The sequence below is a fragment of the Semicossyphus pulcher genome, unplaced genomic scaffold (genome assembly GCF_022749685.1).
Source record: "Semicossyphus pulcher isolate SPU_LCO1_2020_fin unplaced genomic scaffold, fSemPul1.0.p SCAF_23, whole genome shotgun sequence".
Classification (NCBI taxonomy): Eukaryota; Metazoa; Chordata; class Actinopteri; order Labriformes; family Labridae; genus Semicossyphus; species Semicossyphus pulcher.
The window spans coordinates 4,145,059-4,170,034 of NW_027211697.1; the positions used below are offsets into that span (position 1 = coordinate 4,145,059).

At 38.8% G+C, this 24,976-nt stretch overlaps 1 protein-coding gene across 1 annotated transcript; it reads left to right on the forward strand.

Annotated features, from left to right (window-relative positions):
• Positions 1-7,475: 7,475 nt before the first annotated feature.
• Positions 7,476-24,494, forward strand: LOC138602726 (ral guanine nucleotide dissociation stimulator-like 1). The gene is made up of 17 exons (XM_069674283.1): positions 7,476-7,814; positions 11,407-11,696; positions 12,767-12,811; positions 12,945-13,144; positions 13,278-13,423; positions 13,513-13,761; positions 13,847-13,950; positions 14,336-14,420; positions 16,181-16,252; positions 16,834-16,920; positions 18,275-18,307; positions 18,705-18,826; positions 19,855-19,944; positions 20,230-20,359; positions 20,864-21,175; positions 22,265-22,379; positions 22,478-24,494. Exons 1-17 carry the CDS (start codon positions 7,791-7,793, stop codon positions 22,651-22,653), a joined length of 2,280 nt encoding a protein of 759 aa, XP_069530384.1. The 5' UTR covers positions 7,476-7,790; the 3' UTR covers positions 22,654-24,494.
• Positions 24,495-24,976: the final 482 nt, after the last annotated feature.

Here is a 24,976-nt window from a genome sequence, read left to right on the forward strand (position 1 = left end):
TTTCATTGCGGATCAGATGCTTTGTTATATTACCTGGAGATGATTGTGAAGAAGAGAGTCTTTATGAATGGGGAATAAAGGGACAAAAAGGAGTCAAAGCATCACCTTTTAGAAAAAAACATCTGTCAAATAGTAGAATAGAAAAATAGTAAAATTGAAAGGAGCTCTGTGAAGCTCAGGCCTGCTAGTGAGATGCTGAAATGGGATCTTTCAGGTTGTTAAAAGTGTAATCCTTGACAGAAAGGGCCAGTTTCTTGTCAATCTCAAATGAGGCTCTCTTCAAAGTTTTTGAGACAGCATCATTTCATTTGTATGTCTGTGTGTGTTTTTTTGTTGTTGTTGAACATATATGTTGAACATAACATTTGAGTGCAATTTTGTATAGTAAAAGTTGTGGTAATTAAGCCATCAATCACATCACAAAGAGAGTGATAGGAGTGCAAACCACTGACTCTTACCCTTATAGACTGAAAACGGACTGAATACATTAGCAATAAAAAGTTACCTCTCTGGTCATATTATAGCATTTTCAATGCTACATCAAACTTCTACCTTGTCACTCATTTTGAAAGGTGCATTATATCTGTTACCCTACATTCACACAACACTTTGAAAGCCCAAAAATTGTACCTGCTGTTCTATTATTGACCATGAGAGGGAGTGTGTATTATACATAACATGTTGAGTTGGTCCCAATCTATTCTCAGTGCAAGCCGTGCAGTGTGACACTTATCTTAAATTGGGCTGCCGTGCTGGCTTTATGTAGAACCTGCTTAGATTACTATCATTTTTTCATCAGGGTCATATCTACACGGAACATCAATTGTGTTGGTGTGTGACTACTACTGACTCTGTGCCAACACATTAGTCAGGTGCGTCAGAGATTCTTAATGATGTGAATTGATGACACCAAACTACCTAAAAGGTTAATAGGTTGATCTGTCTATACGCAGATCTATTATTCTGCCACCTTGACTAAGGCCTTAATTAATAAATACCTTAAGAAGTGGATGACCTGCAACCAGGAGCTGATATCAGGGTTTAAATCCTAGTTGGCAGTGTTGCGACATACACGTCAGGAAGTGTATTTAGGACTGAAACATCATCACAATCAGAAAATCAATACACTGGTGTATTACAATACACTTCCACCCCTCCTGTATAATTAAAGCCAAGTCTTGGTGACATTAAGACACTCCTCTGGTAATACATTGCAATCGTATTTCAACATAATTTCGATTGGCCTGTAGCTAGTGTCAAAAGCAAAATATCATCAGAGGCTACGCTCACTGTGCTTACTGTTAGCACCTAACATGTACAGTACCTGGCACTGCTAGCTTGGTGACCAGTGTTGTTCACAATATTACCTGCTTACATGGGGCATTCATCTTCAAAGTGTTGGTTATTTTGTGACATTAGCTGACAGACACTATGTGGTGGCATTAGCTTACTGTTGTACACAGTTTACTTGTGAAAAGTGACATCTGTGAGTGGAACATATGCTGTTTTTACAGTCAAAAGTATGTAACTAGGAATTGTCATATGCCAGTGGAGAGTGCTACAGTATGTGCTGTATGTATAGCAGTGACAAACCTAATCAAAAATCAGCATAGGACCATTAAGAGTGGAACACCACCAGTATGCTATTGGAAAGTTAGCCTGGTAAATCCAAACCAATTTGCTGACACAAGTTTTTATACCGAAACCATTGAGTAAATTTTCAAGGAGCGTCATTAGGTGACGGCTAGGCTAGGTAGCTAGTTCCAACATCCAATTCAGATGACTTTTATTTCAACATAATACACAGACGTTTGGTACGACATGGTCCAACTCATAATCATCTGTATGTAATGTGAACTACCATCCGGTTCATTTACTGAAGCAATAGCTAATTAAGAACATTCCACACCCGCCCTATATTACATAAATGGTTGTGATTGGCCCGACCTAAATCGGGCAGAGAATCTTTCAGAGCAAATTAAATATGAACTCGCAGATTTGTCTGATTCACGGGCCAGAGGACAGTTGTACCTTCCACTAAAGTGGGAGTGACAAGTGTTTTATGGGGACACAAAACATGCACTTGCGCAGCAGTTTCAGTGAGATTGTGTAACATAATCCATTTTTATTGTTTCATTTGACCTAGAATTGATCTCTTTGTCGTCTATATAGAGGGAGCTTTAAAAGGATTGGGTTTATTTCTGTTTTTTATCACAGCGTGCCACACCTCTCCCAAACGTTATGTTCATTCAGTGCAGACAGTCTAAAACTCTGCACGGTAAAGTCATTGAAAACAGTGAGGATCGCAGCATCATCAGCGTTCCCAAGGAAAGGCTTCAATTCATTTTGTTTACAGTCAAACAGTGAGCGATAATTCAGGTGTTGGACTACAAAAGAGGCTGTTTTCTTAGCAGTTTTGCGTCAGAGGTCCTGAGTGGTTCCCAAGGCATGTTGTCCTGTGAGAGCTTTAGGATATTCCAGTCTCCATGGAGAACACCTCAACAGCCTGAGTGGTTTAGTCATAGCAGGTGTGGTGAAGTTCTTGAGAACTACTAGTGTGCACTTGATATGTGTCACTGTGGCCTTGGCAAGCCTAAAAATTGTGAAACAGCCTGGTGGTACTTCAGACTGTTTCCATTTCAAACATTTTCAGGTTAACGAAAGCTGACACTGAAGTTAAAGAGGTCTCATTTTACTACTTTTTTCCTTGTTTTGTTTTGTTGGGAGTCATCAGTTTGCATTTGCATTACATTTGCATTAGTACCCTTAGTTTGAGCTCTGTTTTGGAGGGAAATTTCCCAGCTAACTGCGAACACAGACGGCATTGAGTTTATCACATTCTGAGAACCCAACAGCTATCGTCTGGTAACGATATAGCCATTGGGAGTGAGGTCCAACTTGTCAGGGCTTCATTTGTAGCATGTGGGTCAGAAATAAAGGATTTCCTTTTCCGTGTGCTGCATTGTTCCGTTCACCGACCAGCAACTTAAGAAGTGAGGATGGAGTTGGTCTTGAGAGGCAGCGTCTAAGACTGGAAACTCCTGAATCCAAATTTGCCAAAGCAGCAGAAATACTTTTAATGAACTGTGCATTAAGGACAAGCCCCTGTCATGAGGCTCATGCATGCGAAGAGTTTCAAAAGGCATTTGCCATTTGTGATGTGTTGATAAAGAACTGTCTGTCTGCATTCCTTGCCACTCCTGTAACCACTGTGTGTCAGCCTTCCCCTAAAGTTTTTACATACCTGAATTCAGGGACCAAATTCCCAAATTCTATAAAGTGACCGAGATTTTAGTTTGTAGTTTGTATTTTATCTTTGCACATTGCTTTCATTTTTAATATACCAGCTATCTGAACTCTAACAGACAATATTGTTGCTTGAAAGGCATCTCTTTGACCCAGTCACTAGACGCATCAAAAGTAGAGATCTCAGGCAGGTGTTCATGGCAGAAAACAGACTTGAAAATATTCAGGACTGCTGCTCAAGAGCCTTCAACAGTTTCGAGAGGTCTCGAGAGAAGGCATGCAGAGGATGGAGAGTCCTCAGCAGTGATTGGATTGTTTGGTATGTAGCCTATTTTTTTTTTAGCCATACTATTTGGAGAGGGTTGGTCCAGACTCAAATATCCCAACAACTACTGGACAAAGTTTTCACACTAATGGCCCACAGAGGATGAATCCTATTGACTTTGATGATTCCCTGATTATAGTAACGAGCCAACATGACTCACCATTTTTTCTGAAATATATAAAAGCTGATTGCCCTGAACTTCAATACAGACGTTGATGTTCCCCTGAGGAGGAATCATACATCGTTGTGTTAGCAAATGTTAGCATGCTAGTAAAACACCTGTTAAACATATTAGACTTGTCATTTGTGAGTATGTTAGCAGGCTGGCATTAGCATTCCGCCCAAAGCACTGCTGGGCTAAGTAGCCTCACAGAGCTGCTAGCATGAATGTAGACTCTTAATCCTGTTAATGTGATGCCTAAATTGTCTTTCAGCTTAACTGTTGTTGAACCCTACAGTTGGAAAAAAATATATTGCCTACTCTTGAGTTAGTCGTCTTTGCTAATGCCTTCAGAAAGACCCATCAATTGAACTCTTATAGTACTGTATATTGAAAGAGGTGACAGGTTAATAGCAGGCGTAGGTTGGGCCCGTATGGTTTGGTTTCTCATTTGTGTTTACGACCTGCTATCACTATCAACTATGAAAGGGACTCAGGGAAGAGCCACACCTAAAGGCGTCACAGGCAGTGGCATAAATATTCCGGCTGGATAATGAAAACCATATCTGCGCCAAGTTAAAGACGAAACATGAATGTCACTAGTGTCTGTGCTTACTGTGAGAACAAAGGATTTAATTATGACCCTTGTGGTGCATGGTGTATGAGAAATGAACAAACAACCTGTAACCCATGCCAAAACATTTGATTGGTAGTTAATTGTACCAGTTTGGTCTGCATGATGAGCATGTGATGTTTTGTTGTCCCTACCATTTGGTCGGGAAGACATTTTGGACTACTCACAGCTGTATGAATAGTATGTAGCAAAATGTCACATAGAGAAGGTAAGTCATGTTTTCTCTTACTTAGAAAAGCCAGTGTCATGGAGGCTGTTTTGAGAAGTTGTTGCCCGAAACAGAAACACCCACAAATACGCACATTCAAACAGACAGACAGACAGACAGGGGAAAGAGGGCACTTCCCATAATGCAACTGGATAGCACATTTTTAAACCTCATAAAGACCCTTGTCTCTTCAACTCTATCTTTATATTTCTTTTAAAAAGGTTTACAAGTCTACAAGCCAAAACTAAGCGACACATCTTCTGTCTGTTTCTCCTTCATGCAAATTGAGGACAACAAGAAAGTAAGCCCCGTTAAAAAGGATAACAAAGACTGTTCAACTAAATGAGTCAGACACATTGCAACAACTCACATCATAACAACAACAAAATAATTGGCGACAGGAAAAAACTTGGATATAAAAAGACATTCGAAACTTTATTAAATGATATCAGACATTAAATACAGTAACTGTATTAAGAACGCCATGTTGTATCTCTCTAGTTTGTGAGTAGAATAGCCTTTCTCCTCTCAGACATGCCCCTGGTATCGCCTGTTGTAACAATAGATCATTTTTATAAAAAGAGCAAGACCACAGAAAGGCCCCTGTCTGCTGGAAGATTCAGACCAGGAACCTTCTTGCTGTGAGACGGCAGTGACCTCTAGTCCAGCCTGTCGTAAAAATAGGTCAAGTGCCTACCACCTTATCACAGCGGTGCTGATATTCCGTACAACTCCCTAAAAATAAAGCTTAAAGCTTATCAGTGCAATATGATTAATGCAAATATGCATTTATGCAACGTCAGGAGTCTTCACTATGTATTTAGTGTGTCGAAATCTGCATTCCCATGATCTCTGTAATGTCCTACTGTCATGTTATCAGTGTAAGAAATCACCAGGAGGAGACATAATGTTCTGCCACTTTAAACTTTTGATCAAATTGAACTTCAGTACAGCAGGAGAAAACATTTAGACTAAACTGACGCCTTTAACTAAAACAACTTTACAAATGTGCATGCTTTGGGCATGTCAACAACAAGCTGAAAAGAACAGTTAAAGTCCCCCTTCCAAAACGTGTTTTGCTGAATGTTACTTCACTTGGATATTTGAGCGTCCCAGGACAGAACAATGTATTCACATTCATCTGCTGAAGGAGAAATGTTTCTCTCTGTTTACGTTAAATCTCAGTTTAAGATGTGTTCCTACAAGCATTTTGTGACATTATGTTGTGACAGCTAGAAGCCAATCATAGATAGCACCCATTTTACACGAGTGTGAGGTGGAAACTTCAGCACACACTGAAAGCGCTTCAGTGAAGAAGGAGGACCCTAATGTGTAACCAGGCTCATGCTAACTTATATGTATGTGTCTAGATAAAAAAAGAAAAGAAGAATACAAATTCAAGAGATTGCATACAGAAAGAGAAGATGTATCTTATTGGAATAAAAGCTGTGACCAAAACAACAGGAACCTTCATATAAGTAGGAAAGTTTGTCTGGGGACGAGGGAACGGTCGGTTTAACAAGAGGTAGGGTCATGGAGAGCGTGAAAGAGATAAAGCACTGAAAATCCAATCCTTTTGAGAAGATTTTAGTTGTGTAACTTCCAACTTCGTAAAGAAAATCAAGTGTTAAGTTGCCAAAGACAGTCAAGGTCAAGTCTTTTCCTGATAATGAAGATATGTGTGAAGCAAGAAGACGGAAAAAAAGATGAATTTATGTGTGAGTGACATAAACTTTTTCTTTTTCTGTTGTTTTTTATGGTGCTTGTTATCCATTTTTGCTGCAATCAGGCTACCTACTGGATATAGATTCACAGTGGGCTATCTTACAATACAGAAACAATGATACACAACTCCTGCTAGCTAGCACATAACGTTAACTTACTGTATTGCAGCTCGGTCAGACAGTCCTCAAACACCTCATTATCCTCGATCTGGAGCTACACAATGTGTCCAACATGTTAGCATTCTCATTGCTGGAATAAGCAGTCTGTGGTCGTTTCCATCAACATCATCCACTTTCCTTACTTTTAACGGTCGCCAAAGTAAAGAGGCAGTCAGCCGATAAGCTTAAACACACTAGAACACTTTGACTTTTTAGTTTTCAGTGAATTGCTATGACATTTGGAATTACTTCTTCAAGGAGCTACTCACTATGTAAGTGAAAAATCTTTCTACTATGGTCTGAGTGAATGGTTGATTCTGTCTGTTCAATATTCTAAATTAATGCACTGGCTTTGTATCAGACTGTATTTAACATTAATTACCATAGCAACTGGGAAGCAGTCAAAGTCTCTGTTTAGAATTTGTGCAACTCTTTAACAAACTAACATTACATCTAATTAAAACAATTTCTTTTAACCTATTTGAAAATTATGAAAAGGCTGTAGAAAAACAAACTGAAAAGTGTTTTGCTCTGATAAGTCAAACCGTTGGGCTTTATCAAAGTGACAGAGTTAATTAAAACACTTTAAAAAACTCAAACACATGAAAACAGAATGTTAATGGTCTTTTATTTTTTCTTACACTATGTGACAATAGATTAAGCTGGATAATGCGTTTTGAGGTGTCCATTATCAGGGATAATACATTTCTGATAATGGACACCTCAAAGGGCATTATCCCTTCCCTATTAGCCAAATGAAAGTTTCCATATGTATAACATTTTTATATTCCATAAACATTATTTATCAAAAAATGACTACTGCCTAACTACTAAGCACTAAACAAGCTTAGGGGGTACTCAGCATTTTTCAGGGGGGCTCTAAGATCCTGGTACCCCATAAACACATCCACACTCACAGGCGGACACACCTCCTCTCACTCCTCCTACAGGCAACACTTGCAGAGTTGCCTCCCACTATAAAGCCTGGTGAGTTTCAGTCACACTGTCCACAGCCGCTTAGGAAACCTGTCGAGGAGCTCCGGTGGAGCGAACAAGTCGGAACACTTTAGATCTTTTTCGCTCTGTAGGTGACACCGTCACATGGGAGCAGCGTTCGTATGCAGGCAGAAAATGTAGCGAACAGTGTACACTGAAACTCGACCTTGTATTGTATTACCGGCGCGCTAATGTAGTCCCAAACAAGAGCATTTAAAAAATCGTATTTATTATATCAAGATGCAGCCTTAAACTACTGATCTGCCGGGTGGAGGTTGATTTTCAGTCAACAATTCCTGTCAAGATGGACAGCAACACTGCCTAGGCAACTGGACGAGATGGGCAAATGGGAGCTAACAATGGTAAGACAATTGTTTGGTATGAGCCAAAAAAATACTGATCGATGAATTGCCAACCAAAGCATGTCAGATTTACTCTCTTTAAAAGATTGCAAACACATTTTGTTCCTAGAAATATGTGCAAACTGATCACTTGGTCAACAAGTCCCAGTCTCTTGGAGCTTAGACTTATCCCAATATGCAAATCAATTTTTTATTGTCTCATCTCTGTAGGCCTATCAAATGTGTCCCACAGCAGATCTAGTTTAGTTACATAAGAGCCTGTATCTATGTGGATCTGCAGACCAAATACTGTTTGTACTGAGAATGCAAAAGAACCAGTCTTAGTTTGTGCTTCCCATGTAAAACTCAAAGTTTGCATTATATAAGACAATAAACAATGCTTTATCGAGCTTGACAATCACTGGTGTTTAAAGGAAAAATCTGGTTCATGCTGTACAAAATAAGGAAACGTTGCATCTGAGCTAAAAATATTTGTTGAATAAGGAAATAAAAGACACAACTGAAAGCATGTTATTCAATCTGGACAATCTTTCAGGGTTCTTGAGGTTTCTGTTAGTACTTCTTCAATCTCTTTTAATGTATTTTTGACTGTTTTTAATGTATTCCTTAGAAATGAGAAACACGACAACTGGGGCTACAAAAGATCAACTTCTATTTTCACATTTAATACTATTAATCAACTCTTTGGCTAGTATTATTCTGACTGATAATAAGCAATTTGTGGTGCTTTGTACTACCATCGCTGCCACTGACTTACAGTAGGACACAATGCACAGTTTCCTGTCTGTGTAGCTAACAAACAATCCTGGTTTCTATGTGGAACAATAGGGTTTGTGTGAAACAGGTTAGCATTAGCCAGCCCTGTAGAAAAACATTTGCCTTCACAAAAAGAAATTAAAATAATAATTTACATAAGAGGATCCAGGTATCTTCATGTAGATCACTGAATTTAAATAATTGTCTTTCATCTCCTCTGAAGTAGGCTATTGAGTCAGTATTGCCGGCTGTGTTCCCAAATGATTGTGACATAAAAACGTTAGCACAAAATACTATTTAAAAATAGTAGTTGTAGAGAATGATTGAAAATGATTGAGATTGAAAAGGCTATGACCCAGACGAAAATCTACGTGCTTTTCAGGGCCTCTTCATTTGTAAAGCATTTGCATGTAAAATAGACTGCTTTCAGAGTAGTCATGTGAGAAATGTTATTGAGCCATGTCACTAAGTAAGGCCTTAGGCACTCAAAGGAGCACTCCCGCAAATTGTACACATGAAGTTTGGTTTAGCTGTTATGGTTAGAACTACTCATCTTCTAAAAATATCTATATACTGTCTAGGGAATTCTGAAGTCTGAGAAAACAACCCCGATGATGTCATCACGGTGACAGCGGTTTGGGACATATGATTTGATAGTTTCAACCAGAAAGCCTGTGTACCAAACTTGGTCGTAAAGCTTGAAACCCAGGTTTCTTTTCAAGTCAGGGGAAGTGTAATTAAAGATGCTGTCAAGGTGCAGTATGGGAAATGTAGTATCCAGCAGATTTGGACTTCATTCATACTGTATGTATCCATAAGTATGTATTACCTGTTGTTCACATAACAAGGACATATGTTGTTGTTGTAACAAGAACATATGTTTTTGTTGCTCTCTTTGCTTGTCTCTATCCTGCATCTCCTTCTATCCCATTTTCGGCCCATCCAGTCGAGGCAGATGGCTGTTCAACATGAGTCTGGTTCTGCTCGAGGTTTCTGCCTGTTAAAAGGAAGTTTTTCCTTGCCAATGTGTCGAATATTGCTAAGTGCTACTCATGGTGATTCATGTGTGGGCCTCTCTTTAAATAACATAACAAAGAGTCGGTCTAGACCTGCTCTTTTTGTAAAGTATCTTGAGATAACTCTGGTTATTATTTGGCGCTATACAAATAAAATTTGATTGATTGATTGATTGATTGATTGATTGATTGATACTAGAGAAAGGAAAAAATCTGAATATCTCAGCCTTAGTTTTTGTGTGTCTCCAACATCATTGCCCTCCTTTTCAAAGTGTTATACCAAATCACTCGAGTGTCCCTTTAATGGGGGATTAAAAGGGGAGCTATAACTTTCTTACAGCATATCTTGTGGTATCTGGTTTAAAAGACTGGTGATGTTTAATCTACTGAACTTTCTGTAAGGATAAATGTGGACACAAAGGCCACAGTAATTACGTGTTTGATGATGAGGTAGATGTGGTTTTGATTTTATTTTGTTATGAGAGATAAATTACAAAGACCAAAGTTGTAAACAGATTTCAAAGAGAAAACCTTGTAACGCATTGGTGACATTTATAACATCAAAATATAAATTGCATTTGTTTTGGTAGCTCTTTGGGCCTTTAGCTGATAGGACCTTGGAAAGAGTCAGAATTATTTGAAGAGAGAGTAGGGATGATGACCTCTGGGCTGGGCCTCTGTACATGGGCGTCCACCTCAGCCACTAAGCAAAACCGGCGCCCCACCTTTTGGGCTTTTTCATTATGTATGACAGCTTTTGTCTTGCTCAGTATTCACATTTGATGAGTCCTGTTAGTATCAAGTGCTATTGAGCCTACTTGAAAAGCACTCGCTCAAACAGTGATAAATATCTCTGGCTCAGATCAAACAAGGCCTGACCTCATGTCTGTATTTGTAATGAAGAGCCACAATGTTTGATCAAATTCACACAAATCACGTCACTTGTGCTTTACTAACCGCCTACAGTCGTCAAAGGTTGTCTTTCATTGGTCATCGGGGAAACTGGGAGCTCTCTGACATTTAGCCAGTGTTTTGCATATGTTTGGAATTTAGCTTGAATGTACTATTCAAGGTGCTAACCTTTTGATAATCCTGTATTTGTCCATAAACATTTGTTTTAACCTACCTTCCTTCCTTTTGGGAAATTTCAGGTTGCTGTGTGGCAGGGGATATTTTTAAAATGAGACTAAGTACTGTCTAAAACCAGCATGTGGAATGGATGACCATCTGATAATTATCAACATTACACACTAACCTGTTTGTGCAGTAATCTTTGGTTTGCAATGATGGTTAAGCACTATTACGTGGTTGTTTTGACTCATATGGGATCATTATCAGTCTTTGTGGTGTTGTGCCAATTGTTTGTGTGAGTGTAGATTCATCTGGTTGTTGAGACATTGAGGCTTGCAGCTATTCTTACCTCCTTGAAGGCCCAGGCTAACCCTTCTGTTGTGACCAGTACCATAACTAGCAATATTTGTTTTTGACCCATACTGTATTTATTTTTAGACATAAGCAGAGCGTTGGTTGGTGGCCAGACTGACCTTTACTTTACTGTGTGTGTGTGTGTGTGTGTGTGTGTGTGTGTGTGTGTGTGTGTGTGTGTGTGTGTGTGTGTGTGTGTGTGTGTGTGTGTGTGTGTGTGTGTGTGTGTGTGTGTGTGTGTGTGTGTGTGTGTGTGTGTGTGTGTGTGTGTGTGTGTGTGTGACACCCATACCTGTATTATTTTTTTTAAACACAAACAGGGCGTTGGTTGGTATCCATTCCCTCAGTGTGAGCATTGGTGTAAACATTTTTTTCCCCTCCTTTACCTTCCCCAGAACCCAGTGCAGGAATGGGGTGAGGAGTTTGAAGGCGGCGCAGTGTATGGGGTCACTCTGCGTCGGGAGCCTGTCCCCTCCTCTCCGAACCCTGGTGAGACGAGTCCATGCTGCGCTTTCGTCCACTACCGAACCTGCAAGGTGCGGCGTCTGAAGGCTGCTTCCCTGGATATCCTTGTGAATCACCTCCTCGACCCCTGCTGCCAGGAACAGGACTATGGCAGGATCTTCCTCTCCACATACAGAACCTTTACTGGAACATCAAAGCTCATAGAGATGGTCTTCCAGAGGTACTTTTTTGCCACTTTTTTCCTGGTTTTGCCCTTTTTTTTTTTTTATGTAACAGTTTGAAATTTGGTAAAATACACTACCTATTGGCTATCTTACTTAAAGCCTTCTTACCGAGAGGGACATAACAAGCTTGATAGCACTCATTCTGTGTGGTACTCTGGTTACTTAAAGCTACAGCAAGCACAAAGGAGCAAGCCTGGCTCTGTCTCAAGGTACCAAAGGCACATTATGTCTCATTTGTTTATCAGTAGGCTACTTAAACTGAAGTGTAAAAGGCTACACTTAGTGTTAACACTAAGCTAGGCTAACAATGCATCTGAATGTAGCTGTGAAAAAACAACACTTGGTTTTACTTTTAGTTCTGTGGTTTTATTTCCTGTGTCCGGCCAAGGAATAGTTTTACATTTTACTTTAGGCCTTTGTATGTTTTAAACATACAACAAAATCTTAATTTAGCAAATAGAAACGGGTTTGAGACAGCTAGACATTCTAGTACCATAATATGCTAACATCGAGACGGTTAGCTTAGTGTTTTGACCTGAGAGTGGTATCAAATTACTAAATAAACTCTCCTCAAGAAAGTGAGTAAATGTGTTTTCAAAATGTCAATCTCGGCTTGGGCTTTGTGTTTCTCTTTTAGCTCCTGCAAATGCTAACATATTAGCATGGTTTATCTGCCCCTGATTAGAAGGTACAAGGTTATTTTAAATACGACGAAGAGCTGCAGGCAAAGAGCCTGTTTTATGTGCTTGATTCTGGGTTTTTGCAGATGCAAAGTCACCATGTTGCGTATGGATCTTTTTTACATCGTTTCCCTGACAAAGCAGCCATCTCCTGCCAGCTTTGATGTAATAACAAGTACCTAGCAGGTGCTCATTATCTTGAAGCTTTCAACAACAACAATTATGCACAGAGCAGTTTTAGACTGTGGTTGGCATGATTTAAGGGTCAGGTGAGCTGCGGGAGCAAACAATAATTAAATATTTTATTAAAATGAAAGGACAAATATACAAAAAACAGCCTTAAGAGAGTGGTGCATGATTTTGTCCATGTTGTTTTTTCCCTGTAGAGACAGTGCTGCCTCAGATCTTGACAACAGTGAATGCTACAGGAGGTAAGTGGATTACCTTTTAGTTAAGAATTCTGAATAAAGGTTGATTAATTACATAAAACGGAACCTTTGCTGGTTCATTTCTTATGTCACTGTTGCTTGTTAAACCTTGATGATTCTTCCACTGCCCCCTCAGCCCTCTGTTGGCCTTTGTCCAGACATGGTTGGATGAGTACAGTGAGGACTTTAGGGACCCTCCTCTGCACCCATCACTTAGGCTGCTGTTGGATCACCTGAGAATCAGCTCTGCAGTTTATGACAAAATTCGCTGCCTGCCCAACTTTTGCTCTTTGGCTGGGCAAGCTGATGACTTGCTCAAGAAGTTTCAGAATGAAGGTGATTCTCCAACACATACTATGATAAAAAGGGATAAGTCCTTTTTACATCTACCATACCCTCATGGAATCCCTTGGCAATCCTCACTGTTTACTTAATTCCTACTCTGTCTTTTTTTTTTTTTTTTTTAAAGCTGAGACAAATATCAGTCCTGTCAAGGAGCATGTCGAGGAGGGTTCTGGTGATGAGGATTCAGGATGTGATAACTCTCTGGATCAAGGTGGCATCATGGATTTCTCAGCTGCAGCCATTGCCGAACAGCTCACTCGAATGGACTCTGTATGTTAGAGGATCTGTTTTATGTTCCAAATTTCTTTTGTTTAACATTGATGATTGAAGGCTGATGATTGGTTTTCATGTGTATTCAGGCTCTATTTGCCAAAGTTGTGCCCTACCAATGTCTGGGCTGCATGTGGTCGCAAAGAGACAAAAAGGCAAACATGTCTCCCACCATCCGAACCACCATTGCACAGTTCAACGCCATTACCAACCATGTCATCATGTCGCTGCTCTGCCGGCTGCCTGATGCCACCTTCAGTCCCCCTTCCTCTCGCCGGACTCCCACTACACCAGCTCAACGGGCCCGCATCATAGAGAAGTGGATCAGAGTAGCACAGGTCAGTCAACAGGTCAGGCCTTGTTAGTGGAATATTTGATTTGAAAGTTAGTGAATCTAAGGTATGCAACTTCTTTCTTCTGCAGGACTGTCGTCTACTGAAGAACTTCTCCTCTCTCAAGGCGATCCTGTCAGCCCTGCAGTCTAATGCAGTATACAGGCTGAGAAAGACCTGGGCTGCTGTTAGCAGGTAAAGTCGTGTTATAGTAATCTCAAAGGCCAAAGCTTTTGTACGTGTCTATTGTCATGTTTATATTGTGTTCTACATAATCATCTTTTAATGAGGCCATTGCACCCTTTTCAAGGGCATTTTCGTGTAAATGCAGCAAGTCAGCAAATGTCTCTCTTTTGGTTGACCCATATCCACTTTTATGAACACTGTAGTAAACTATTATAATGTTAAGTATAACTGAAGCATGACTTATGTTGGTCCATGACCAAACATTTACATAATAGACAGAACAAGTTGTGACATGTCACATTTTAACATCAGCTGTTGTGTAAAATTTGTTAATTATTGTATCTGGCAAAATGTCTGCACATTTACTACATGTTGTCTCGGCTCCTTCCTGTAGGGATAGCATGGCCACCTTTGATCTCCTCGTGGAAACCTTCCCTGATGAGAACTGTGTTCTGACCAACAGAGAGCTTCTGGTGGAGGTTAGAAGGAAACTTTTGCTGCATGCACAGGCTAGATTTACTTCTGTGTATAGTGTTAACATTTAAATGGAAAGGTTATTTGAATGACTTTTTACCCTTAGCGGCTCAACATTTTAATTTGCATTCCACAAAAGCATATTTCAACCTTTCTAATATTTTTTTTATCGTTTCATCTTTGAATGTTCAAACTTGCAATTATTAAGTTGACGTTTCTAGGTCATGCTACTTAGCTACTAAGCTAGCATTACTACCTCCAACTACAAACTAATGTTGCTTATAAAGTAGAGTAATTTCATCGGATTAAGAAATAATAATTTAGAGTAATTGTACAGTCTCTCTTTAAGTTATACTTAGCTAATTAAGCTAGTGTTTCTAAATTCCTTGGTTATGGCAACAATTAATTCAAACAACTAAAGTAATGTTAGTTAGCTTCTTTAGTTTAATACTAGTTTTAATACTTTGCTAGTTAGACTAATGTTACTAAGCTTCTTTATGGCAACAGATCATCGACATCTACGGTTATGTTAGCTAGCAAAGTTTCTTAGCTTTTAGGTAAAAAGGCATTTTATAGAAACCAGAAATTAATTAAAGAGTAGCCTATCACTTTTTCTGAGGTGAAAAGTAGATTAAGATATTAAATGTGTGTCAAATGTAACTCGCTGTGTGTCTCGCTGTGTATTAAAACTGTAATGTTATTAACCTGAGAAAAATAACTGATAAAGGAGGAACTTTTTGGATAACATTCCATAAGAAATGAAATGCTCTTAGTTCATCTTTGACCTTCGCATGCTTCTAAGGGTTAATGTTTACCATTGCAAACAGGTCAACCAGCTGCAGCTGTTGCATGCTTTCAGACAATTTGAGGGGGGGGGGGGTAAAAAAGCCTTAACTGGTCTGAACTGAACAGTGATCTTGACCAAATACTGGATTGAAAGATAAAGATTTTTAAAAAAGAAAAGAGTGCAACTGCAAACATAATTTGTTATAAACACTAGATTTAAACATGTTTGGAAATGATTATCTTTTTTGCACTCAAAGTACATATATTTCTCTTTTTAATCATTAAAAACATTCATCTTTTAGTTAAACGTTTAACACAGTGTTAATGGTAAACTAGAGGCCTCAAGCACAGAATGTTCCCTTTTTTCTTTTATGTAGTCTCCTTTAGGCAACTGCGTCAGAGGAGGCTTGTTGAGACTGAGGCTAGTTAAAGTGAAAGGACTCTAAAGTCAATAGATCATCAAAAGACAAGTACTCTCTGCTAACAACAACAACAAAGTCACCTGCACTACTATTTGTTGCTTCACAATAACATTTAAATGTTAAATTCCCAACATTTGTTTACTTGTTCCTGTTCTTTTCACTTTACATTGATCAAAGGCAGCATCTAAATACAACTACAATGAAAACGCAATCACTCATACAAAGTCCTTTATCACTGTACTTTTAGACAGATATTGCATGTAAACACTTAGAGAGAAGGACTGGAAGTGGCCCTTTCACAAGATAATTATTAAACAGGATGTCCAAGTTAATGTATCATAAATATTCTTCTTGTATTGAAGAACAGTTAACCATTTGCTAACGTTGTTTATTAAAGCCCACTTTATGTGCCCTTCTGCATGCTTACAGTTAAGGGTTCATACACAGAAACACACATTAATTCTGAAGAGGAAAAACCATCATAACTTTATACAAAAAGTCGATTGATTTATCTATAACTTCCAACTGAACATGGCTTGTCTGACCTACTTTTACAGGACAGAGGCCAAGCACCTGTGTACGACATTTCTCCAAAGATATCCAAGCGGAGTCCAGTCCCCAGACAGATGGTAAGCAATACCCCAGGATGGGAAATGAGTGACGACATAAGAAGAAGCCCAGTGCCATATATCACCAAGTGTTCGGCTAATAACACTAAACGGCAACCTTGATGTTCTGCCACACCAAATGCCAGTTATATTGTTAAATATGATCCTTCTGTCATGTGATATCATCTAGGAGTCATTTTACCTAATGCAGGGTTTAGTTTAGTCCCTTTCATATTGTATAACACCCAATGCCACAAGAGAGCTGATTTCACTCGGTGTGGGTGGAGTATCTTTGGCATGGCAGAGACCCAAACCTATCTTTAACCTCGCTCTGTGTAACAAGTTTCAAATGGCCTCAGATCACCAGGATTATAGGACAGTAATAATAGACCAGACCAGGGTCTTTTTATGAGTCATATGCACATTCTCCTGGGCTGTAACATGAACCCACAGTGCTGCTAACCGGGACTTGCCGTTTGAATACTGTTCGATCCCAACCCAGAAAAGCTAATGACTGTATTTAAAACACATAAATATACAGTGACACAGCGAAACTGCTGCTGTGAGCCTAATGGACAGTGTGCTTGCATGTCTTTCTGCAGAGTACCTCCAATGGAGTGGTTCCTTACCTTGGCACGTACCTGACAGTCCTCACCATGCTGGACACGGCTCTGCCAGACACCATGGAGGTACATAATGTATATCTATATATAACATGAGAAACAGTTCCTCAGGACATATTTAACATTATATATATTTAATGGCTCAGTACATACTGTACGGTTAAATACATCATCATGTTATATTTTTTACTCCAGGACATTAGTGGGGAACACTTCACCTTGTTGAGCAGTCTACCCATCTATCCAGTGTTGATTTTCTGCTCATGAATGCTTATCTTGTAAACTGGTCGTAACCCCTTGTTTTATGCCCTTTGGGTAGACTATTTAGAATGCAAGAGGGTACATATGAGACCATTATGATATATAATAATTTGCAATTTTCTTGGTGGATTGTAACCAAGTAAATATACTTAAGTACTACACGTCAGTAAAAGTTATTCAAAATTGTACTTGTTGTACTTTTGACATTCTCTTATAAAGTTTAAAAATGTTATAGTTTAATAATAGTTTAAAATTGCAACACATTGCAACAAGTCTTTACAATTAGCCTCATCTTTAACAGCTCTATAAAGTTATGTTTACATGTCCCAAAAATTGTTTACATTTATTTGTTTATTTTACATTTTGTTCCTTTAAGTAGATTTTGCTGTGCCATTTTTAATTTAGAGAAAAATTGACTTCCTCTTTCAACACCACAATTCATCATGTGAATTTTAATGTTAAAAAATGTTATCCACTGGTTGTTTAACCTGACCAAATTGATTAATTCAAATTGAGTTTCAGCTAAGATGGTAGGTAGTTGCTGAGTTCGCTAAGCTAAAGTAGCAGGAGTAAAGTGTAGTCATCCATCATTATTGACTTATGTGAAATTAAAAAAAATGATCAATGTGATAGTTCATTGAAATTGATAAAAAAAAAATTCATTATCAATTGAAATTGATAAAAAAAATAATTCAGACTTAAAGAAAAAACTCTTTATAAAGATACAGTTTTAGATTTAGTGAATGCTAACTGCTGCTATCCCATCTGCTAGCTTAGTTGCCTTTAGCTGTGTAAAAAGTTACTTCGGTTTTTATCTCCATTCTGTAGATGTTTTGATATCCTAAAAGCTAACAGAAATTGCATCTCTATCTACTATTGAAAAAACATATTCCTAATCCAGATGTAGGTTATAAGTCAATTAGACATGTCAAACAAAAAACATTGATGCAAACTTAAAATTCATATCTCCCCTTAAAACTACAAAATACGTATTAATTGATGTACAGCTTGCATGCTGAATAAGGGATGTTCCGATATAATATAACTGTAATGTCTTTCTTTTATCTTAAGCCACTTCTTCAGTGATATATGCATTAATAAAGTCCTGTAAATAAATGCAATAAAAAAGTACCTTCCTAACGCTTCATTCTTTTCTCAGGGCGGGCTCATAAACTTTGAGAAGAGGAGGAGGGTAAGTTGTTCCTCTTTCTCATCTTTTATGTATTCTCCTTTATTTATTCTGTTTTATTCTTAGTTGTCAGGAACCAAATACAAAGAGTCCTCATAACATTCTGTCAGCACTGCAGTACATACTTACGTGGTTGAGCGTGAAAAGTGTATTTGCAGTGTCAAAGTAAACAGAGTGGGATATTTTCTGACCCTTGTTTTTTAGTACATTATGTCATGCTAAAAGCAGCCGACCTTTTGTTATCCTTTATAAATATTTACATACCTCTTTAGGAACACTTTCCTACAGCTGTGTTGCTGTTGGAAATACCAACAATTATGCAACCACACAGATGTCAGCTGTCAGGACATTCTGCAGTCTGTCACTCTGTTTATCCTCAGACCTTTTTCCCTCCCTACAGGAGTTTGAGGTTCTGTCACAGATCCGTGTGCTGCAGTCATCCTGTTCCCAGTACAACCTGCCCCATCACCCCAGAATCGCTTCCTGGCTGCAGGGACACAAACTGCTTACTGACCAGGAGAGGTGAGCTTAATAAAGTTTTATTAACCCCTTCACATAACACATCTGTCACTGGATTACACGCAGAGGAAAGTCTGCTGAATGCCCTATAAACATTTAGTTACATAATCTGAAATATGCAGTGTAAAAATTCTTCTCCCATCATTTAAGAGGTCATTCTCTATGTGGACAAATAAAGGTGTGTTGCTACAATAATGTTCCTCTTAAATGTATGTCATTAGGTGCAGTATAACTGATTAAAATGCCCTATCATACTGAGTTATGGCATCAGGTTAGTAAGTCAGATCTTTTTATCAGTTGTGAGAAGGGTGTAACCCTGTAACTATCGCAGCCATGTCGCAAAGAAACCGCTTCTTTGACACTTTTAATGTACTAATTAGTTACATATTCATGGAATTTATCTCTGTTGATGATGCAGCTGATGCTATACAACGTTCATAAAATCTTTATTGTTTGATGTATTTTTATTTTAAATAGCAGATAGGGGTGATTTCTGTTAGGGGGAGGGGGGGTATTATGCTAATTTCAAGCTTCATATTTCAGTTTGATACCTTTGGAGTAGCTGAGCATAATTTACAGTTAAAAAAAACTCATCATACAACCTCTGCCTGAAACGACTCTGTCAGCTCTGTCCCTTTTAAGAAACCCCGCCCCTACAAACCCACTTTCATCTGATTGGCCAGCTTGAGTGCGGCGTGTAGAAAAAACTGTGTGAAACCTGGCGTTCACAGCAGCCTGCAGACTGAGCTGAAAAGCCTTGGGATTACGCCAACATACTTTTACCTACAGATTTGAAACTTCACCCATGTTTAGTATGGACAACCAACATTGTAAAATGATATGTCTTAAAATGTGAAAGAGTATAATACCCCCTCTTTTAACGCAAACTACAAAAAATACACACAAGTGATGCAAAAAAGGTGAAGAAAATATGACAAGCAACTAAAGTTGTGCTCCATAAGACCTTTAAAGAGTAAATGCATTTAGACGGTCATAGTGGACTGCAGTACTCATTTTTGTTTCTGTTGCAGCTATGAACTGTCAAAGCAGCTGGAGCCTCCGGTGGACTTGTGCTCTCCGACTGCATGGAGCCATCGCACTCTAACAAAGAAGCTCTCCTCGTGAGTATCATTGCTGCAGTCTCATTTGAGTATTCAAACACACAGTACATGCATATTTTACGATACACACAGACATGCACACAATACACAAACAATGAGGTCATAGTGGGTAACAAACAAAGCATTTTGTAAGCCCCTTTTCTGCCACAGCATTAGAGGAGTCAATGTTTGAGACTGGTTTTGTTCTATGTATATGATTATACATAACAGCATAATTATTATAGTATAATAATGAGTTTTTGTTGGTGTTTTGTTGATACAAGCTTAAATTGAATCTGTCTTCAGTCTGTTGGCAGTGAGCAATGGATCTAAAAATATCCCTGCTGACCAGATTAGTGTTTCATCTTCTGGATCCAGTGCGTCTGAGATGGAGGATCTCTCCTCCCCAAACTCGACCTTTTCCATCAGACTGCAGGTAACCCGCTTTGTGTGTCTGTGTTTGTGTGTATCTGCCTCATTGTCTCACAGCCTTGTTTTCTGTCGATCCTTTGTCCTCAGTTGTGCCAACAGAGGCGTCTTTGTTAAAGCTGAGTCATGATGTGCCCATATCCAATGAGTCTCTGTGTTCAGGAAAACCTCTTCTATTTCCACTTCACAAAAAAACACCCCATTTCAAACAACAAAACAAGTCCCTACAGTACTTTTGTTGAGGAATATGTGCAAATACTATTATTTAAAGCTGGGAGAGTTGCATAATCCTCCTTCACAGAAGATCCTTTTTAAAGGGCCATCGAAACCAGCGCAAGCCCTCAACAAGTGAAGTTTTAATTGAGCCCTCAGCTGGGCTGGAGTAGGGTGTGTTACAGTGTGCCCGCTCTCACTGCTGCACCATTGCTCAATAGCAGAACAATCAATCCTGAAGCATGGACAATGGCTATGACTGCTAATCAATAATCTATTGTTTTTGTCCTCCCTGCAGACCTTTCACAGCTCCTGCAACAACGTGTCCGAGGCCTTCTCTTCCTCCTCGTCCTCCTCTTCTTCCTCCTCCACCCCCTTCTCCTCCCCGGCTTCCTCCCCGAACTCCTCAACTCCTTCCAGCTCCTCCTCCAACAGCCCGGCAGATCACTGTGGCAGCGCTCGGTCGAAGCTTGCTGCAGCCTCCCACCACAAACGCTCCGTGTCCATGACCTCCCTGCCGGTGTATAACCGCCAGGTGGACGACTCCTGTATAGTGCGTGTGAACGTGGACCTGGGCCACAACAACGGCAATATGTACAAAAGTATCATGGTGAGTTTGTCCTCAAGGTATGATTTAAAAGCTGCTCTACTTGGTGTTATTTACCCATCAACTGTATTAACCTGGCAGCTGTAGTTATTATTTTACAAATTAAGATTTTATAATCACAACATATGATGATTTACATGATATATAATGGGGTAATACCACCTTAATACCACTACAGAAGGGACTTGATGTGTGTATGTGCATATATTAAGGATTCTGCTCACGCAATGGGCAAAAATTTGGTGGAAAATATCGACAAAAATACAATCTCTGCTACCCTATAGTAGACCACTCACAGGGAGCATTTCAGAGTATTTTCTTAGCCATATATTGTGCCAGTTTGTTCATCAAATGTTTCCCCTAATTTAGGCTCCGTAATTTAAAAAAGTTGTTCAAATTTGTGCTCATTTCAGAGTCAAAGGTGTCAAATGGCTTTTTTGACCAGACAACATTCTTAAATCCAAAGTTTTACAAATTTTTACAGATTATTTTTCTGTCCAATTGACCAAGCAATTAATCAACTAAATGTAAAAAAAAAAACAGGATTGTTACAGTGTGGTAGTGCTACTTTAATTAAAAGATTCCATTCAGAAAGATCCTAAGACATTTAGGAATGATCTACTTGGAAAATTTACTAGACTTAAATGTTTCTTCTTTGTTTATGTGCACTGAAGACTTTTTCCACATTACATTTTTAAGTTGCCTTCTCTCAGTGATAGGCTCTTCAACTAGTTGTGATGTCACAAATCATTCTTCCAGAAACACATGTTGAACTCAGATTTATGGTGAGCCGAGAAGGCTTTTTACCGTAAGCAGGTAAATGTGTAAAAAGTTTTCTAGTGTCAAACTCTGCACATACAACATTCTGCAAAGAGAATCTCAAAAATCCAGGTTACATAACAAGAAGCAAAAAACGTTTTTGAGTGAAGGTTAATATAAGAATCCAAATACTTATTCTACGACTGTCTACTCTCTGTACGTCATTGTTTTAGTTCCTTTTAAATGTGCAATCTGTAGGTTTGCATTTGACCTTCTTTTAAAAAAGTTTCTTCTTCTTTAAGTGTGTAAACAAACATTCTATGTCTTCCATAGTTGACCAGCCAGGACAAAACTGCACATGTGATTCAAAGAGCACTGGAGAAACATCACCTCGAGCACATGAACTGGCAGGACTTCTCGCTGTCGCAGGTCATCTCCCAGGAAAAAGGTCGGAACAACAAAATATCAACCTTTTGAAAGAATTCTACAAATAATGCTGAAAAACATCCATTCTGACATTTTATTCTGTGTTTTTATTCTTTGCAGAGTTGCTCATACCAGACAAGGCAAACGTCTTCTATGCTATGTCCACAGCGGCAAACTTTGACTTAGTTTTGCGCCAGTTCAGTAAAAGCCAGAAGAAACCGCTGACGGTCACGTCGAGTCTGGGACGATACACGAAGAGGAATCTGGTGTCTACAGATTCTGCACCTGGAAGCTGAACTGAGCTCATGGGACACTCCTTTTAAAAACTTTTTATGTTTTTTAGTTGTTGGTTTCCAAGACGGTCCCGTCCTCTTTCTGGATACTAAATAGGATAAATGTAATGTTTCTATGGAAACTGAGAAGATGATGAAAAGGCACTTTATGATGAAGAATTCTCACCTCAGTGGACACTGATGGAGCTTTAAGAAAAACAACTGGATTATACAAGTTTTTATTTCCTGTCGGAATAAACTTACTATGAATCCTTTTAAAAAAAACAAAAAAAAAACATCCCTAGAGACATGTGGTAGTGCACACGTGGTTTTCGGTGTGTTGATCCATGTGAAAATACGTATTGATTTTTCCGAGGCTGCAGCTAGGTGTCACTTCTAATAACAGTATAGGCTTGAACACACACTCTCTCCCCAGAGAGCAACACGTGCCTGCATAAGTGACCTAGTTATACATGAACATTGAGAAATGCCTGGCCATTTTCCAATGCAGCTGGGAGCCACCAATAACCTATGTGTTTAAAAGGGAATGGGGGTCAGACCCTGTGTGGGGGGCGTACAGTCGGTAATGAACTCCCTGGGCCCCTCAGCAAGTTGTCACCCACTCGATAGGACATAGCCGGGTGTGCTCATGTGTTGGCTTGCAGATGCCATCTGAGGAGTGGGTGGGGACTTCATCACCAGGGATCACAGTGTTCCCGGACAGTTTCAGAGTGCTGTTGCTGTGACACTCATCGTGTGCAGCTGGCAGCCACAACTGGAAGGATGGCATTCCTGAGCCTGTCTAACCATGGAGACTCCGATGGACGGGACAGGATGTACACATGCAAATTGCTACAGCATCTAGATGATAAGGTTGACCTGTTTGTGCTTTAAATGTTTGTGCTATGACTAAGTAAGTTTTTAAGTAAGACTTTTAGTCAGTTTAGATTTTTTTATAATGTTTCTTATTTATTTTCACTGGAGTTACAATGTAGTTCACTTTGACCCCACTGTTCTGATTGCACCTTTCTTTGACTGGAACATTGTCATGATTCACTGGATGGCGTTAAGTTCAAACTTCACTGGTTCACATTTTAAAAAATCAAAACCAAAGGTTATTTTTAAACCGCTTTATAATCTTTGATGTCTTATTTTATGAAGAATACAGAGAACTTAAAATGTTAATTAAATTTTACTTAAATTATATGTAACAAATATGGTTGACTTGTAGAGGGCGGATGAAACTGGTGCTTAAATGGCTTGAATTTAGGCAAAAGGAGGAGATTAACATTTCAATTACATCAACTGGCGTGTGTATTTGCAAAGAGGGTGAGTTTCACAAGGAACTGACACACTTTGTAAAATCACAAGTTCTATTACTCAGAAGTATCTTTGGCAGGTCTACGAGGCAAGAGCCTTTCTCAGGGTTTGAAAGCTGTCAAGGAAAGAAAGTGAAATGTTTTGTCGAACTCCTCTACCTACACTGTACCAAGAGATCATTTAAACTGTAAACAACTTCTCAAAAGCTTACTTCTCTTCATACTCTTCATCTTCTCTGTTAAAAAACACTGTTTTATGTTGACTTATGTAATTAATAGAGATAATATCATTGTTGTGAAACAAAGAGTAATTAACAGTTCCAGGATTTAATATTCATTTCCACACTGTATTGACAATTTCCTAATAAATGCATACACAAGGTAAAATGTATCAACCTCATCGTTGGATCTGTTTGCTGAGCAAGATTTTTGTTTCTGTCCTCTATTGTCAATATCAATGTCAATATGATTTTTCTACCAAATGCATGTCAACATGAATAATAAACCCCAATAAAAAGTTTAACAGTATTGGCAATATAAAACGTGATATAAATTCATTATAAACCAAAGTATAATAAGAATAAAATGAAAATCTAAAAAAATGATCAAATAAAAGACTACACAGAAATAGGATAAATCAGTAACTGCTATACATAGTACAGGTTTTATAAAAAGAAGCTATGGTACACATATTGCAATATGGTTGTAGTTTTTGTTGCCAAATATTGTAACTCTGTAAACTTGCAGATATCTGTACCATCCCATAGCCTTTGAAGTTAGTTGTCAGTTGCTCTCATGATTTAGTCTATTCAATTAAGAAACAGTGCCTTCCTAAATCTTGATCCAATATCAATAAACTACTTTCCTATCTAGGCTACATTCCTAGTGAAGTGCATACAGTATGTCTGCCTAAACATACTTCAATTTTTCAAGGTAAGTCCAGACATTCTTGTCCTTCCATCTTTTACTGAATAACTAAGAATAGTAACTACCATAAAACAGCCGATGCTTCAAATAGATGAAACATT

Bases quoted from the DNA above. Each gene is read 5' to 3' on its own strand.
- LOC138602726 (XM_069674283.1), top strand. From the start codon at position 7,791: ATGGGCAAATGGGAGCTAACAATG. The intron at 13,951-14,335 runs GTAAAGTCGTGT...TCCTTCCTGTAG, and splicing joins ACCTGGGCTGCTGTTAGCAG to GGATAGCATGGCCACCTTTG. The intron at 18,308-18,704 runs GTAAGTTGTTCC...CCCTCCCTACAG, and splicing joins ACTTTGAGAAGAGGAGGAGG to GAGTTTGAGGTTCTGTCACA.